The 16,242-nt window shown below is 42.3% G+C and overlaps 1 protein-coding gene across 1 annotated transcript in view; it reads left to right on the plus strand.

Annotated features, from left to right (window-relative positions):
• Positions 1-7,881: 7,881 nt before the first annotated feature.
• IRAG1 (inositol 1,4,5-triphosphate receptor associated 1) overlaps positions 7,882-16,242 on the plus strand; it is an 89,486-nt gene continuing 81,125 nt past the window's right edge. Inside the window, exons 1-2 of the mRNA XM_045015068.1 lie at positions 7,882-7,975; positions 15,498-15,683. Coding sequence (XP_044871003.1) covers positions 15,618-15,683 — 66 coding nt within the window. The 5' untranslated portion in view covers positions 7,882-7,975; positions 15,498-15,617. The remainder of the gene's footprint in view (positions 7,976-15,497; positions 15,684-16,242) is intronic.

Below are 16,242 nucleotides of genomic sequence, written 5' to 3' on the forward strand. Positions count from 1 at the left end.
ACATGCTAGCTTAAAGTAAAGATGTGATCTGAAATGCACAGTTTTGAGAGTAGTAACATCTCCTAGGCTTCTCCAGTTTGAGAGGAGAGGTGGCAAAAAAATTGGTTACTGCATCAGTTACACTCAGTCAGCAAAGGTGTCTGCAGACATATATTTGTATTATGGCAACATGTAGGGGCCTAGTCACAGACCAGGATGGCCCTTTCCCCAAAGACCTTACAGTGTAAGGCTACATCTACACTACACTGTGAGCTAGGGATGTGAATCCTCTGCCCATGTACACATAATCATGCTAGCGCTTATCGATCTAGCACAAGTATAAATAGCAGTGTAACCTCAGTAGCACGGGTAGCGACAGCAGAGGCCTGGCTTAGCCGTGCTGAGTACATACCTGCTGGTTTCAGGCAGGTTTGTACTTGGCACAGCTGGGCAATACCTCTGCTGCCACTCCCTGTGCTATCGCAGCTACGCTGCTGTTTATACTCACACTAGCATGTTGACAGCACAAATGTGTGTACATAGGCAGGGGAGTCACACCCCTAGTTTGTGGTGTAGACATAGCTTCAATATGCATGTTGTTTGATAGCAGTGTTAAAATCCTTTTCCTTAGAACGCAATGATGTTGATGCTAAGAGGAGTTTGTCCACGACATTTGAAAGTGACATCTATTATCAGCTCACTTTGGGAAATAGTAGTGAACCTAACTATTGGGCAAACATAGAAATCATTTTCATAACAGGTAGGTGGGTATATGCATTTTCACAAGGAATTCTCTATCCATTTGTTTCCTTCATCATAATTCAGAAACCATACTGAATAGCTTGTCTTAATTGTCTTTGAATTAATATTTACCATTCTCATACAGACATCCAATACACATCTCTGGTTTTTTTTTTTCCAATGCAGGGTCATCCTTACCAGACACATGTGTAACTTGGAAGAAATCAGTTCATAGTATCTCATTTTTGAGATCATTAAGAATGTTTTTCATTTTTCATTTTGTCATTGCTCCTGGGATGTATAGGGAATAAAGACTGATGTTGCCCTCCTACATAAATTAGCCATTTTCTATACAAAATATGTTTGCAGTGTTGTTGTAGCTGTGTTGGTCCTGGAATATTAGAGAGATGAAGTTAGTGAGGTAATAGCTGTTATTAGTCCAACTTTGGTTGGTGAAAGAGACAAGCTTTTGAGCTCCACAGATCGCCAACAGAAGCTGGTCCAATAAAAGATATTACCTCTCCCACCTTGTATCTCTGTACAAAATATGTTAGCTAGAAAAAGAGAGGAACCACTATCTCTTTCTTCACCAATTGGTCCTTTTCAAGATTCTTTCTATTTTTTAAATGTTCACATGGGTGAGCTCCATTTGCCGCAAGACAATATCTTTGTAGTGGGCAGGTTTTCTTATGGTTAAGGCTGCGAGTCTGTCACGTAAGTTATGGATTCAGTGACTTTCCGTGACCTCCATGACTTCTGCAGTGGCTGGTGTTGGCCCTGGCCAGCAGCAGTTTGGGTGTGGGGGAGGAGGTTAGGGGCTTGGGTGTGGGGGGTGTGCTTACCTGGAGTGGGGGGGACCCCCCTGCAACTCCTAGGTGGCAGAGGGCTGGGGGGGGTCTCTGTGCTACCCGCGCCTGCAGGCCCTGCCTCCCACAGCTCCCATTGGCTGTGATTCCCAGCCAATGGAAGCTTCAGCAGCTGGCACTTGTGGCGGGAGCAGCGGAGAAGCCCCTGCCCTGGCCCCTGCCTCCACTGCCTAGGAGCTGCAGGGATGGAGCCGGTAGGAAGCCCTGCCAACCCCTTCCCCAAGTACCAGCGGAGGTCCCAGGCCATGCACTGCGGCCTGGCCCCCTCCTCCCCCAGTACCAGTGGGGGTCCCGGGGTCACCTCCCCCAGCACCGGTGGTGCCCCCAGACTGCCCCCTCAGACCACCTCCACCCAAGTTTTAGTCATTTAGGGTATTTTTAGTAAACGTCATGGACAGGTCATGGGCCATAAACAAAAATTCATGGGCCCATGACCTGTCCATGACATTTACTAAAAATACCCATGACTAAAACATAGCCTTACTTATGATCACCCCTAGAGCTAGATTCCTCCCAAGCCACCCTCCTAAGTGTCACTTGATGATACTGTTTGTCCAAGGTCTGTTTCTTAGAACTAGAATGACTAAAAGATCAAAGAAGAGTACACAAAATCAATTAAAGTTTGCAGGGAAAATATAATGGAAATAAAACAGGGGTGGGCAAACTTTTTGACCCGAGGGGCCACGAATGCTCATGAAATTGGGGGTTAGGTGAGGGAGGGGGTGAGGGCTGCGTCTGGGGTGGGGCCAGAAGTGAGGAGTTCAGGATGTGGGAGGGGGCTCCAGGCTGGGGCAGGAGGTTGAGGTGCAGGTTGGGGGAGTGAGGGCTCTGGCTGGGGGTGCAGGCTCTGGGGTACAGGAGAGTGGGACCGAGGGGTTCAGAGAGTGGAAGGGCTGGGGCACAGGAGGTGGTCGGGGTGCAGGCTTTGGGCGGCGTTTATTTCAAGCAGCTCCCAGAAGCAGCGGCATGTCCCTCTCTCCACTTTCTACGTGGAGGCGTGGCCAAGCAGTTCTGCGCGCTGCCCCATTCACAGGCACCACCCCTGCAGCTCCCATTGGTCCCGTTTGCTGGCCAATGGGAGCTACAGGGATGGCGCTTGGGGCAGGGGCAGCACACAGAGCCCCCTGGCTGCCCCTACACGAAGGAGCTAGAGGTGGAACATGCCGCTGCTTCCAGGAGCTATGCACAACAAGCCCCCGACCCCACTCCCCAGCAGGAGCTTGAGGGCTGGATTAAAATGTCTGAAGGACAGCATGCAGCCCCTGGGCCATAGTTTGCCCACCCCTGCAGTAAAAGGTGAGATGAGCGTAAATGAATTAATGGTCATATGGCAAGGATAAAAGAACATAGGAGCACGTAATATCTCCAGCTATTAGAATGGTGTAACACATGAAGCAGGGAGAAGAACTGATGATGTATGACTAGGATAGGTTGAACTTAAGAGGAGGAAAATTATGTGTGAATATATGAAAGAGCTTCCCAACAGCACAACCTATGAGGCTATGGCATAGTAGCAACCTAAGGTCCTAATCCTGCAGTGGAAGTACTTGCATGCACATGTTTTCTCACATGTGCACAAGTTTGTTCTGGTGGCTGTAAAAGAGAAAATATAATTATTTATGAGGTACTTCATCTAGAGTGGCCAAATCTTGAGGTCCTTAGTCAGTTTTGACTCAATCCATTCTTCAGCAAACTCCCACTGAAGCTAATATGAGTTTGCTTGAGTAACAGTAATAATTGAGAGTTTTGTTGTGCCCCCAAAATCTAATAGTTGATCTCCTTCTTCTGCATGATCACCATCTTCTCACTTGGCTCCATGGCAACATTCCTCCACCTTCCCTTTCCTTGGACTCGCTGTTAGGTTGTGTGATCTACACAGGTACTTGGAGGGCAATGGGAGAATAAGGCAGACTGGGTTTGCCGGAGTGGGAGGATGCAAATGTCTGTTGTTTCCTGTTTTGCCGAGTGGCGATTGTTACTATATTAGTATATAGCACCCATCTACTATGGGTATCCCTTCTTAAGGGTGGTCCTTGGGACAGCTGCCAGTTTAGCAGTCTTGTGAATGCGGGCAGATGGAGACAGTCACTGGGGACCCAGAGTCATTGTGGAGGCACCAATCTCCCTCTGATCACCTAGAATATACTGGATTTGTTGTTGGGCCCACAGTGAGCAGGGGACAGGACCCTGAACTCCCACAATGGAATGATTAAGGAGAAATCTCTGCAAACATTTCCCCTGTCAACTCCCTCTGGGCCAGTTTTCACACACAAGGATATGATCAGACCCTGAGTAAGGACCTCTGAATTTGGTCCAGTCTTTGGACACATCCATGCTTAATGATAAAGTATCTCACTGGATCTTTGTCATGAACTGATGAGTCAAAAAGAATAGGCAGAATTAATAGAAATGTAGCAGACTGCTATTAAAGATGATTTATGCAAAATCATACACACAATTCCTACAGTCATTGGTAGAAGGATATGCCAGGGACATTAATAGTAGCCTAATCTTCTTCAAATTCTTTGTATAACTAAATAAAACACAAAAAAATGGAAATGGAAAACTTTGGTTCCAGGATTTGTGACTCATTCATAAAAGGTCAAGTCATGCAATATTAACTCCTTACTACTCAAAGCAAAGGGGCCCTGAATTCTTCCAGAGACATTTTTGTAAATGGACCTAGAGATTCCTTCCTTAAAAGCAGCAAAGAATCCTGTGGCACCTTATAGACTAACAGACATTTTGGAGCATGAGCTTTCGTGGGTGAATACCCACTTCGTCGGATGCAAGTTCCTTAAAAGAAAACTGCATCCATTTTCCTGAGCACGTTGTTCTAAAATTTTAAGAATATTCCTCATTATTACTAATGCTTTTTAAAATATATATTAACTGCATTTGCCAGTTGAGTCTCCTGTTAGTAGCAGCAAAATGGGATCCTAATACAAGAGACTACAGACCAGGTTCAAAACTGATTTAGTGCTACTTGAATGAACAAACCTAAGTTTTCATGTTTGATACTTGAGTAGAAGTGGCAATATTCATATAGTTTTCTTCTGATAAACTAGTGTTAAAACAGAATGGAACCTGGCTGACAATTTTTATGGAGAATTCCTGTTCTGCAGGTGTAACTAATCAGCCATACCCCTGTGTGATGGGTCTATGTTAAAACTATTTTGTGTGTGTAGTAGAATCAATATAGAACATTAGGTAAGGGCAAATATTAAAGTTGGGATTTTCATAGGTGCCTAAAGTAGTACAAACCTAACTCCCCTTGAATTTTGGCCATAAAATATTGTTGCAGAATAAGTTTGTGTTACTGAAATTCAATGGGAGGTTGGGTGCCTAACTCCCTTAGGCACCTATGAAAATCCCAGCCTAAAGCTGCTAATTTAGTTGCTACTTTACAGCTATACATACTACCAAAAAAACCACTACATTTGGTTCTATTTTGTGCGTTGTTGGCAATTTCAGCACGGACTCTGAGGGTCTTGGTAACTGGAGGTATTCCCTGCAAACCAGAGTGGAGGTACACTGGAGAAGCATTTTGGGAACATTAAACTCTCACTATCCCTTGCTGTATTTACTTGGTAGAAAAATGAAAAACTCCATTTTCCATCAAATTGAATGCATCACTTTTCACCAGAACTAATTTTTTAAGTACTAATGCCTGTAATATTACTCTCCAAACAATCCATCATATCTACAAATGCTTCAGCCTAGGGCAGGCTACCCTTTACCTAATTTTTGAAAGTACAGTCTCCAAAAAATTATATTTTTAGATGCTCTGGAGAATCAGAATACTTTGCTGCCTACCTAATTAGTTATTTCTTCTTTGTTCAATAACAAGATGGTGACATATTCTAATTTGTACATAGTATGATGAACAAAATAACTATTCCAGCTGTGGGCCTTCTAAAACAGATGCTTACAAGCTGATTTTATTAAATAGTACAGTAAAAGTTGTGTTATCCAGCACTTTACCAACCCAAAAAGCTCTATAAACTGGCATTTCTGATCTTCATTGAAAGTTGGGTTTATAATCCTATTGGCGCAGGGCTGGCAGGCTCACTACCTGACTCCCCGGAAGTGACGACATGTCCCTGCTGCTCCTAGGTGGAGGAACGGCCACGGGGGCTCTGTGTGCTGCCCCTGCCTCGAGCACTGGCTCCACACTGGCTCTGCAGCTCCCATTGGCTGCGGTTCCCGGGCAATGGGATTTGTCGGGGCAGAGCCTGTGGGCAGAGGCAGTGCACAGAGGAGCAGGGACAGGTCGCTGCTTCCGGGGAGCTGCCCGAGGCGTGCGATGCCAGGATCCCAAAACCCCTCACTGACCCACACTCCCTCCCAAAGCCTGCATCCTGCGCCCCCTCCCACATCCCAGCCCTGATTCCCCTCCTGTACCCAAACCCCCTCACTCTTAGTTAACGGGAATTTTTGACTTACTGGCACCCCCCATTCCCTCAACATGCGGTATAACAAAGCTTTTACTGTATTGAGTTTTAGATATTCTTGGACCATGAGGAAACTACAAAGTAGAAAAGAGTCATTTCCTCTGGTATGTTTATATAAAATGAGACCTGGGGGACAGGTAACTGTATACAATCCTTATGATTTTAAGAAAGATTTTATAGCCATGAGATTATATGATGATTGAAAGATCTGTAGAGGCTAGGGGCCTTCTTTTTTGCTATATGCATGCTATTGCTTGGTCAGTCTCCTTTTTTGGGTTCTTTTTTTATTTTTACCTCCCTGTATTTGTAAGGGATAAGGAGATACAAGAATAAAAAAGGATTAATAAGTTAAAAGTCAATATATGTAGAAATTATTCATGTTAAATATGATCATGGCACAATTATTTGAATTTCATCTGCATACGAGGCTCAATCCTACAAGGTGTTGGATGCCCTCAACTCCCATTTAAGCCAATGGGAATACTCTCAGACTTTGCAGGATCAAATCCTGTATGTGAGAGGGAATAAACCTTGCATTAACATTCTAGCTGCAAACAATTTGCACAGCCTAGAAAAGTATTGTTCAATATCTCGTCAGGAGGAACAACACTGTAACTGCCTAAAAAACTTCTCGGTCCTACCCAATGGGGTTGAATGGATATTAATGGGGGCAGAATTTGGTTCATTAAACATTATTGCAGAATACATTGGTATTATACAGTGTCTATGGAGTTGTTAATTATCTGTGCAGCTCAGTGATGGCTAAAGCAGTTTTAGAATAACTTACAAATTTAAGCACTGCTTCAAGTGAAAAATCAACTTTATAACTTTTAAAAAATAAGCATCTTCTATCAATGTCCATGACCTCTCTCTCTATATCTATCTCTAAAGATTTAAATAGCCAGCAAATGTTAACAAATTACATTTTTTGTTAGTGGAGTAATTACTATAATTAATAGTGTTTTATGACTGCAAGGCATATCATGCAGTACAAATAAATTGGCAGGAAAATTGTATTTCTGTCTTGCATTAATTTTCACAGAATGAAATAGAGCTATAACCTGTCTACACTGCAATAAGACACCTGTGGCTGGCCCATGGCTGCTGACTTGGGCTTACAGGGCTCAGACTGCAGGGCTATCAAATTGCAATATAAACATTCAGGCTCCAGGAAAGGAGCATTTTACGTTCACTTCCCACTTGTGTAAAAGAACACACAGTGTGCAGCGCATTTGTGAATCAAATCCTCTGACCTTAAACTTCTTAACATGGAGGGTATGTCTGCATTGCAATAAAACATTCACGGGTGGCCCATCTCAGCTGATTTGGGCTCGGGCTCCCAAACCAGAATGCCTACACTGCAATTTTATAGCCCTGCAGCTTGAGCACAGGTCAGCTGACATGGGCCAGCCACAAATGTTTTATTGCAATGTAGACATACCCTCAGTGTTAAGAAGTTTAAGGTCAGAGAATCTGATTCACAAATGCCCTGTGCCCTGTGTGTTCTTTTATACGAATGTGAAGTGAATGTAAAATGCTCCTTTTCTGATTTGATAGCAATTTACACTCACCTGTCATTTACTTTGCAGTTGTGCAAATGACTGCACAAGTGCAGGGCAATGGAAAATTGAGCCCACACAGAGCAATTCAAAAATATTTCATTCAGAAACCCAGATACTATCCTTGATAAGAATGTGGAACTCCCACTACTGCCAATGGGAGTTGCTTGCCTTTATTGGGGGCAGTATATGAACCAGGGAATCTTAAGAAAACAATTTCTAAACTTTGTGTTTATATTTTTGCTCTTTTTCTTATATATTTGCTGTGATTTGACAGAGCATTTGAGGTCAGCTGTCAGACTAGCAGTGGAGATGGAGTAAAGCATCTTTATTCTAAACCCTTGCTAACACAGTTTTCAGCTGTGACTCAGAGAGGGTAAGTTTACTGATTATACTCTGCTTTCTCTACTGTGGTGAAATGGGTTGCAGAGGGAACAGATCAAAAGCCAAACATTTCTGAATACTTTTTCCTTTTATGGAATACTGCTCCTACATCATCATTTCCTGGAGACTGTGTTCTAAGCTACCCAGTGATAGAAGAAAGTTCTCTGTATCCACTGATCTATATCTGACAACAAATTTGAACCCTAAGGGGATCCATTTTTACCTAACTATTTTAAGCAGAGGGTGTACAATAACAGACAAGAACTAAACAAAACTTATTTATACTGCATGTCACTCAGTGTGAGAATAAGTAGAATCTGGTGGATAGGGTGTTTGCCTTGTTTAAAACAACTAAATTTTTTCTCTTATAGTCCACGAAGTGGTTTAACTGAACTGATGTTCTAATCCTCCATCCTTTTCCACTTCGCTTGTGGCATTGAGTTAAAAAATAATTTTTAGAGGTATTTATTTATAACTGATTATTTTGAAGCTGTTGCTGTTACTCCGTGGTTGGTTTTGAAATGGTATTGTGGATCATTTGCTTTAATAAAAATAGCAACAGTAACATAATGATAGAATCCTTTGGGATGGAAGAAGGTCATACAGAGCCTGATCCAATGCCTGTTGATGTTGCTGGAGATACTTCCACTGACTTGAATGGACATTTGATCAGGCCCATAGTGCATCCTTATGAAACACGGCAGGACTAATTTTGTTATTCCTAAACCATCGATGGCTGCCTTGTCCAGCGTTGGATATCTCCAGTGATGGTTATTCCACAGCATCTCTTGGAAGCTTATTTTGTTGTATGTTTTTATAAAGAGGTTTCTAATCTTTAACTTAGAGAGGTAAAGCCAGCAGTACCGAGCTATAATGGCAGCATAAATCCAAAGGTAACCAGCTGGCTCATGTCAGACCAGGGAGCATCTGGCATTCAACACTACAACCCTGGGACTGTAACCTGGTTTCCACATGGAGGTTTTGAGCCCTGGTGGTTTCAAGGCTCACCCTGTCTCCCAATATCCCACAATAAAAGTCACTTTACCTTAACGGGGGAATGATGGTGAACTCTGAAGAGTTTCTAGTGATTATTTTCCCCACTGCAGGTTTTCTGTGGGAGGGCAGATCAGATCCTACCATTCTTGCTATAGCTCATTGCTGGTGATTGTCTGTTCTTTGACATTGGGCTCGAGTCTCCATTCCATCCAAGCTCTGCTTATGGGGCCATAGGAGCAACCCCAATTGATGCCAGTGATGTAAGGTCACTCCAGTGAATGATCTGGTGTGACAGAGCTCTGCTTCACCACGCCTCTCCTCTCCTTCCCACGCATGACCCAACATGCCCCTTTTCCCCCCTTACATGAGAGGGAAGGGAGGATGCAGGAAGTGTCAGAGATACCCCCTGCACAGGGTAAATTCTCCACTGGATATCCCCAGTCAGTTTAAGGCTAATTTGTTGCTTATGTAACACCTCTGTCTTAGTGTACCAGAGAATCTGACCCTGTAAGTTTTACAGTTTAAAGTGTCTAAATAAAAAACTGCAATGCTAATGTATACGTCTTTATTAGGAAGGAAAGTATATGCTTATATTTTGCTAAAATCCTGGATGATCCTAGGCCCTCTAAGACACTGTGGCAGTGTATAGGAGACACAAAGGCACCTCAGTTAGCCAAGGGAGAATATCCCTGGCATAGTGTTTTCTAGAGATGGGGTTGAGCACCAAAGGAGATGTGACAGGGTCAGGAGAGGGAGTTTTCTTAGTGCTCAGCAATACAGAGATTCTTGGCTGCTCCTGGCTCCAAAGTAGCCCATCGGCAGCCTGAGTAAGGCTCTAATATTATGCCAGAGGCTGTTCCAGGCCCCCGCCACCCAGGATCCAGGCACTGCCATGGTGGCTTAAATTAACCTGTATTCCACCAGCCCCTTAGGCTGTACTTTCTGAGAGGCACAGCACAGAATCTGTCCCTCTGCGCTATATGCAAGAGTGGGTGGGTTTTGTTTTTAATCAAAACAAGGGACTGAAACTTGAGGTGTTTAATGGTTAACCTCATTGCACGGTGCATCGTTGTCTTTTTTTTATTATTTGAATTAGGTGCTCATCAAAGTAAGACATATTAGGCTAAGTAGGTAGCTGATAGAATGAAAGATTTTACATCTAGCAGTATAGCAGGCACAACTCTGTCTTGGCCTGAAATAATTCCTGATATTTCAGTCCCAGGGTTCTCTTGAGTACTTGTCTGTCAACTGTGCCAAATTATATGGTGGTGTGTTTCTGTGTTTGCTGAGAATTAGGTAAAACAACCAAATTCATTTTCCTTTGTGACCTAAGAAAGAACTAAATCCACCTTTTATGTAGTTATGTGCTCAAGCTTTAAAGCTGTTTTGGATCTAAATTTTCACCAAGTTCAGAGGTTGCTCAGGTCGCAGGATTTTGTTCGATCTTATGTATCCGGAGATGAAAAGCAAGGGTTTATTTACATTATAGGGTAACACCCTTTGGTGACTTCTAAAGGACTCTAACCATGTTGTGCACTAATTGGTCCAGGTGCACTAAAGGTTCTATAGTGTGCTTTACCCTAGTACAGTTTCAAAGAGCACTACATTAAAGCACACCAGCAGGGTCACGACACTTTTGTAGCTGCTGCTATGACTCCTGTGACTGGTGTCACTAGCGTAATTCACCAAAGCAATCATGGCAACAGTTTAAATGTCAGTCTGGTAAAATCAAACTGTTGCTGGACAAATTCTTCCTGTTCTTTCATGAAACAGTTAGATCAAAACTTTTTAAATTAGTAAAAGACAGTTTACAATTAACAGTTCATGTAAAAGGCATTGAATATTAAATTATCTGTGCCTCTTCCTCCTACAAAGGGAGACAAAACAATCTCTCACTCAAGAGTAAAGAATGAGTAGACTTTGTAGAATTCTATATGTATCATCATTTTTGACTGATAATGCTAATATTTATTTTTGAGCATTTTTTTTTCTATTTTTATCAATTTAAACTTTCACAGTTGTGGGAAATTAAGGGGGGAGTGTCAGACAACAGTTATTTAATGGTAGTAGACATTGAGATTCAAAAAGTTAAAACTTACAACTGCTAAAATCCAAATTGTCAATATCCTATGTCAACAGGGCCGGCTCCAGGCCCCAGCACACCAAGCGTGTGCTTGGGGCGGCATTCCGCGGGGGGTGCTCTGCCAGTCGCCGGGAGGGCGGCAGGCGGCTCCGGTGGACCTCCCGCAGGCGTGCCTGCGGAGGGTCCACTGGTCCTGCGGCTGGGGTGGAGCATCCGCAGGCACGCCTGCGGGAGGTTCACCGGAGCCACTGGACCGGCGACTGGCAGAGCGCCCCCTGTGGCGTGCCGCCGTGCTTGGGGCGGCGAAATCGCTAGAGCCGCCCCTGTATGTCAACATATATAAAGTAAATAACCTTACATCAAACTCTAATAAGTGCTCAAGCAGCATTTTTCTTACTTCGCTTAACTGTAAATTTTGATTATAATCCATAAATTTGGTGTGTATGTGTATAATGAAATCCATGTTTATTGACATTTACCAAAAAAACTCTGATCCTTCAAGATTAGGAATGATGCAGTGATTCAGAGTTGGGAGAAAATAATAGGGTTCAAGTGTTGAACCTGTTCAGGACTGGTAGGCTACTCTATCCTTTATTGACCAACAACTGTAGGTGGTGATTATTCTTCCCAGCACACACAGACATAATGTACCTGCTCTTCACCAGCCAGAAAATTAATATAGTTAACATTTGCCTTCATGGTAAACTGAGCAGTGAGTTCTGCCTCTGATATCCACCTCATTCCGTGATTTACTTAGGGTGTGTTGAGAGGACATTAAATATATACACGTAAGTGTTCTTCATTTCTTTTCTCTTGTACCTCCTATCAGTGATACTGAGAGCTAACAAAACAATAAATGTAAATTCAAGCCACAATGTTTCTCTAATTTTCACCAGTGCATAAACTTTAGCAGGTAGCTGATACTTCGGGAGATAAAGTGAAACAAGAAAGAATGTTAATTACCCATCTGCCTAGGAGATACAGTTTCTATTTTGTCCAATTTCTAGTTGAAGTTTAAACTAGAAAATTAAGAATCTTTCAGTAATGTACCAACAAGCTGTTGTCCATTAGAGTTTCATAGTGACATGAACAATAAGAAGGTAGTTAGTATGCAAGCCAGATCTGCCCTACTTTAATGGAACCAGAATAACTAAGCAGTTGATCGGTCTTTGCTATTTTGATACTCTCATTAAATCATACATCAACAAATCTGACTTGCTCACTCAGTAAGTTGTTTTGATTTAGCTGTAGAAAGTTGTCTGTCTGCTGTGTAGGTGAGTATACACACCCTTGCACTGACGTCAAACCCAATCTAGTTTGCATCCTCTCTAACCAATACCTTTTTTCAGTAAAATAGTATTTATTTGCTTTTATGGTGGGATCACTGTAGTCATAGAATCATAGAATCTCAGGGTTGGAAGGGACCTCAGGAGGTCATCTAGTCCAATCCCCTGCTCAAAGCAGGACCAAACCCAACTAAATCATCCTGCATTCTGTCCAGGGAAGCCTATCTAAAGCAGGACCTTTGTGTGAGACCCTGTGTGAGGCAATTACCAAAAGCCAGCCACTGAGTAGATTAAACTCTCTTATGTGTTTACTAACCATGTTCATAAACTGTCCACCATGGGTCACAGTAAGGTTTTAGTGCTTAGTAACTGCAATATAATATACAGTGAACACCACTTAAAATAATTCTTCATGTTATATAGTATTTTTCCTCTTCAACTTGCTTTAGAGACTTAACTAATTAACCCTTACAATACCCACATGAAGTGGGTATTATCATCCCCTATTCGATAGAAAAGCTAAGTAAGGGAGGTTAAGGGGACAACATTTTTAAGCATCCATTAATCTGAGGTATCTCAGTTTTGAGGTATCCAGTTTGAGACACCAAGGGTCTGGTTTGTTTTTTAGAGGCATCATGTACCTACAGCTTCCACTGATTTCCATTGGAGTTGTAGCTGCTTTGCACCTCTGAACAGAGTTTCTAATGTAAGGTAATAGTTCTAACACCTCTAGTTTAGGCATCCAAAATTAGTGCAAGTTTTTAAAAATTTGGTTCCAAGTTCAAATCCACAGCGTTAATGTTTGAGACAGGACTAGTATTCAGAAGTTACTGGCTCCCAGTTCTGTGCTCACACCACTAAACCAGGCTCTTAGTCTGAGCATAGATAGTACACAATGAAAACATTGAAGGTGTGTACATATACTTACAGGACTACAATTGTAACCCACACTCCTGGGTGTAGTGTTCTGTCCCATCCAGTGGCACCGAGATCATTTAGAGAGAGAGAATAATGAGTCTGCTCTACAGCCTTAGCTAAGGGCCACATGGCTTTTAGCTCATGCAGTAGAGGCTCATGAACTAAGCTCCAGAGGTCCCAGATTCGATCCTGCCCGCCAGTGACCAGGGTCTGTCTGTGCTATGCAGTGCTAATATTTTTCTATCTTTAATTACCGTAACAAATTTATATAATACAATTTAAAAGTATAGTATTGTGCAGTTTACCTCTGTTCCTGTAATAAAGTAGCAGTTGCTTTCTTTCCCCCTTGTTGCCAATAGATCCTATGCAAATGGAGCCATAAAATTCCTTCCAGCCTTTCTTAGACATAATTGTTTTTTTCACTTTGCATAACTCTCACTGGAAAAGAGATGCCCCCGGCTGACCTGGGTTCATAGGAAGAGGCCTAATAGCTATGGGAAGTTAGTAACTTACCACAGAAACCTCAAAACTCTAAGATTGCTAAAAAGACATGTCCCACATTTTTTCGATGTTCTTAAAAGCAGAAAAAATCCTCTTGAAAAGTACAGGTTAAGATAGACTCCCCAGGAAATATGTTCTTGGAATGTGATGACTGTATTGCCTTAATAAGTCCATCAGGCAGTCTTTTCTTTGAAGCAAAAGTTGGAATATATGCTCTTGGTTATTATACAGTCCTTGTCACCCAAATGGATCCAAAGTGCTGTACAAATGAGTTCCATAAGAATTACAGTAACCACCTCTGAAATTCAGCCACTCTTGGTTTAAGACAGGAAGTGAAGAATACTTCCTCCAGTTGAAAGTGCATGGAGAATTTAGGTAGGCAAATATAATTTCCAGAGTTGAAACTTGGTCAGGACAAGAGTTAACATCTTTGGGTTTTGTAAAAATGGCTACAGGATTTACAATGGCTGCATTTGATCAGGAGTTATATTTTATGCCTTATCTGGGTGGGGAGGGGGGAATTGACCTAAGATATGCAACTTTAGCTACGCGAATAGCGTAGCTGAAGTCGGCGTATCTTAGGTCGATTTACCTGCCTGTGAGGACAGTGGAGAGTCGACTGCTGCCGCTTCCCCATCGACCCTGCTTCCGCCTTTTGCCACAGTGGAGTTCCGGAGTCAACGGCAGAGTGATCGGGGATCGATTTTTATCGCGTCTACACTAGACGCAATAAATCGATCCCCGATAGATCAATCACTGCCCGCCGATCCAGTGGGTAGTGTAGACATACCCTAAAAGACAGCATCTCAGACAGGACAGAGCCCTTAACACTAGTGTTAGCTATTGATGTATTACCTAGTGCAAAATAGTGGCACTGAATCTCAAAACTACTTGAACTGAGCCAGGCATTCAAGATTCAATGTGTTCATCAGCTTTGTTCTAGTCCCCTGAATGTTAGGTGAACATGGACTGAATGTCTGCATAGTTTGGAAGCCAGTAAACCTCCATTCCTGAAATCAGCCTCCCTCCTTCTTTCCCTCAACAACCCTAAAGACATCTAAAGTAAGAAGGGGGGCTCTGATGAGTGTGAGAGGGTTAGAAAGCTGGCTGAGGCTTGTTCTTAGGAGATTCCAGTTTGTTAAACCCAAACCACTAAAAAAAATTGTGCAGAGGTTTGATTCAGTTGTAACTGCAGCAGTGAGCCTCCAGGGACCAATTTGTGAAAACCCTTTGCTAACCGAACTGTGCAAGGTACACATAGACCTATTCAATACTAGCTCAGAGGAAAAGTGGCACCTCCTGAATCAGCAACATTTTGTCTTGGAGATTTTCCTTTCTCATCCTCCTTAGCATATCAGATCTGAGATCACACTCTGCAGTAGTAAGGTTGCAGTGTTTGTTCAGGGATATATTGTAGGTATCCATTGCACGCTCTCCCTTTCTAAAGAACTTTTGGAAAGGGCAGTTCATAGTCACAAGCGAATCAAATGCAGAAAATCTGAAAAATCTCCTTGGAAACAGAAAAAAAAATCAAGTAAAATAAGGAAGATTGTTCCTTTAAATATTTTATTATGTTATATTTGATCTTTGAAATTTTAGTTAATAAAATGCAAGAAGGCACATCGGTTTTAATTTTAAACTTTATTACTGTTTGTTGTTATAAAGTGATCCCCAGTGTTTGAACATAGATTTTAAATGGATTTGATTTGTATTTTTGGCATACACTATAGTCTGTGGATCACAAGGCATCTCAGTGCTTATCCCTTGAGGTTAACTTGAAACAGACATTCCCAGCAGTGCATGGTCTTTTTAGTCCACATTGCAGTCCATCGTGTCTCTCATCAGCTACCATGCCAACCGTACCTGAAGACGAGGGACAGCCACCAGAAGCACAACACACCAGTTCTCCAATCAAAGTAAGCAATCTTAAAAATCTATTCTGTTGATATTATGCTGCACAAATCTAAGACTGAACCCTGTCACTTTGTATACTTTCTGAAGTTTATAAAATTGTATATGGTTTTTGTACATGGCTTTTATAAAGGAAAAGCATGCCTCAGCAATCTATTAGAATGCTTTGAGGGTGTCAACAAATATGTGAACTAAGGTGATCCAGTGGATATAGTGTACTTGAACTTTCAGAATGCCTTTGACATGATCCCTCACCAAAAGCTCTTAGGCAAAATAGGTGGTCATGGGATGAGAGGGAAGGTCTGGTTAAAAGATGGGAAACAAAGGGTAGGAATGGTCAGTTGTTACAATGGGGATAGGTAAATAGCGGAGTCCCCCAAAGCTCTATAGTGGGACCAGTGCTGTTCAACTTATTAGTAAATTATCTGGAAAAGGGGGTAAACAGTGAGGTGGCCAAGTTTGCAGATGATATTAAATTACTCAAGATAGATACTCAAGTCCAAAGCTGACTGTGAAGAGTTACAAAGGGATCTCACTAACCTGAGTGACTGTGCAATAATATGA

The sequence above is a fragment of the Mauremys mutica genome, chromosome 4 (genome assembly GCF_020497125.1).
Source record: "Mauremys mutica isolate MM-2020 ecotype Southern chromosome 4, ASM2049712v1, whole genome shotgun sequence".
NCBI lineage: Eukaryota > Metazoa > Chordata > Testudines > Geoemydidae > Mauremys > Mauremys mutica.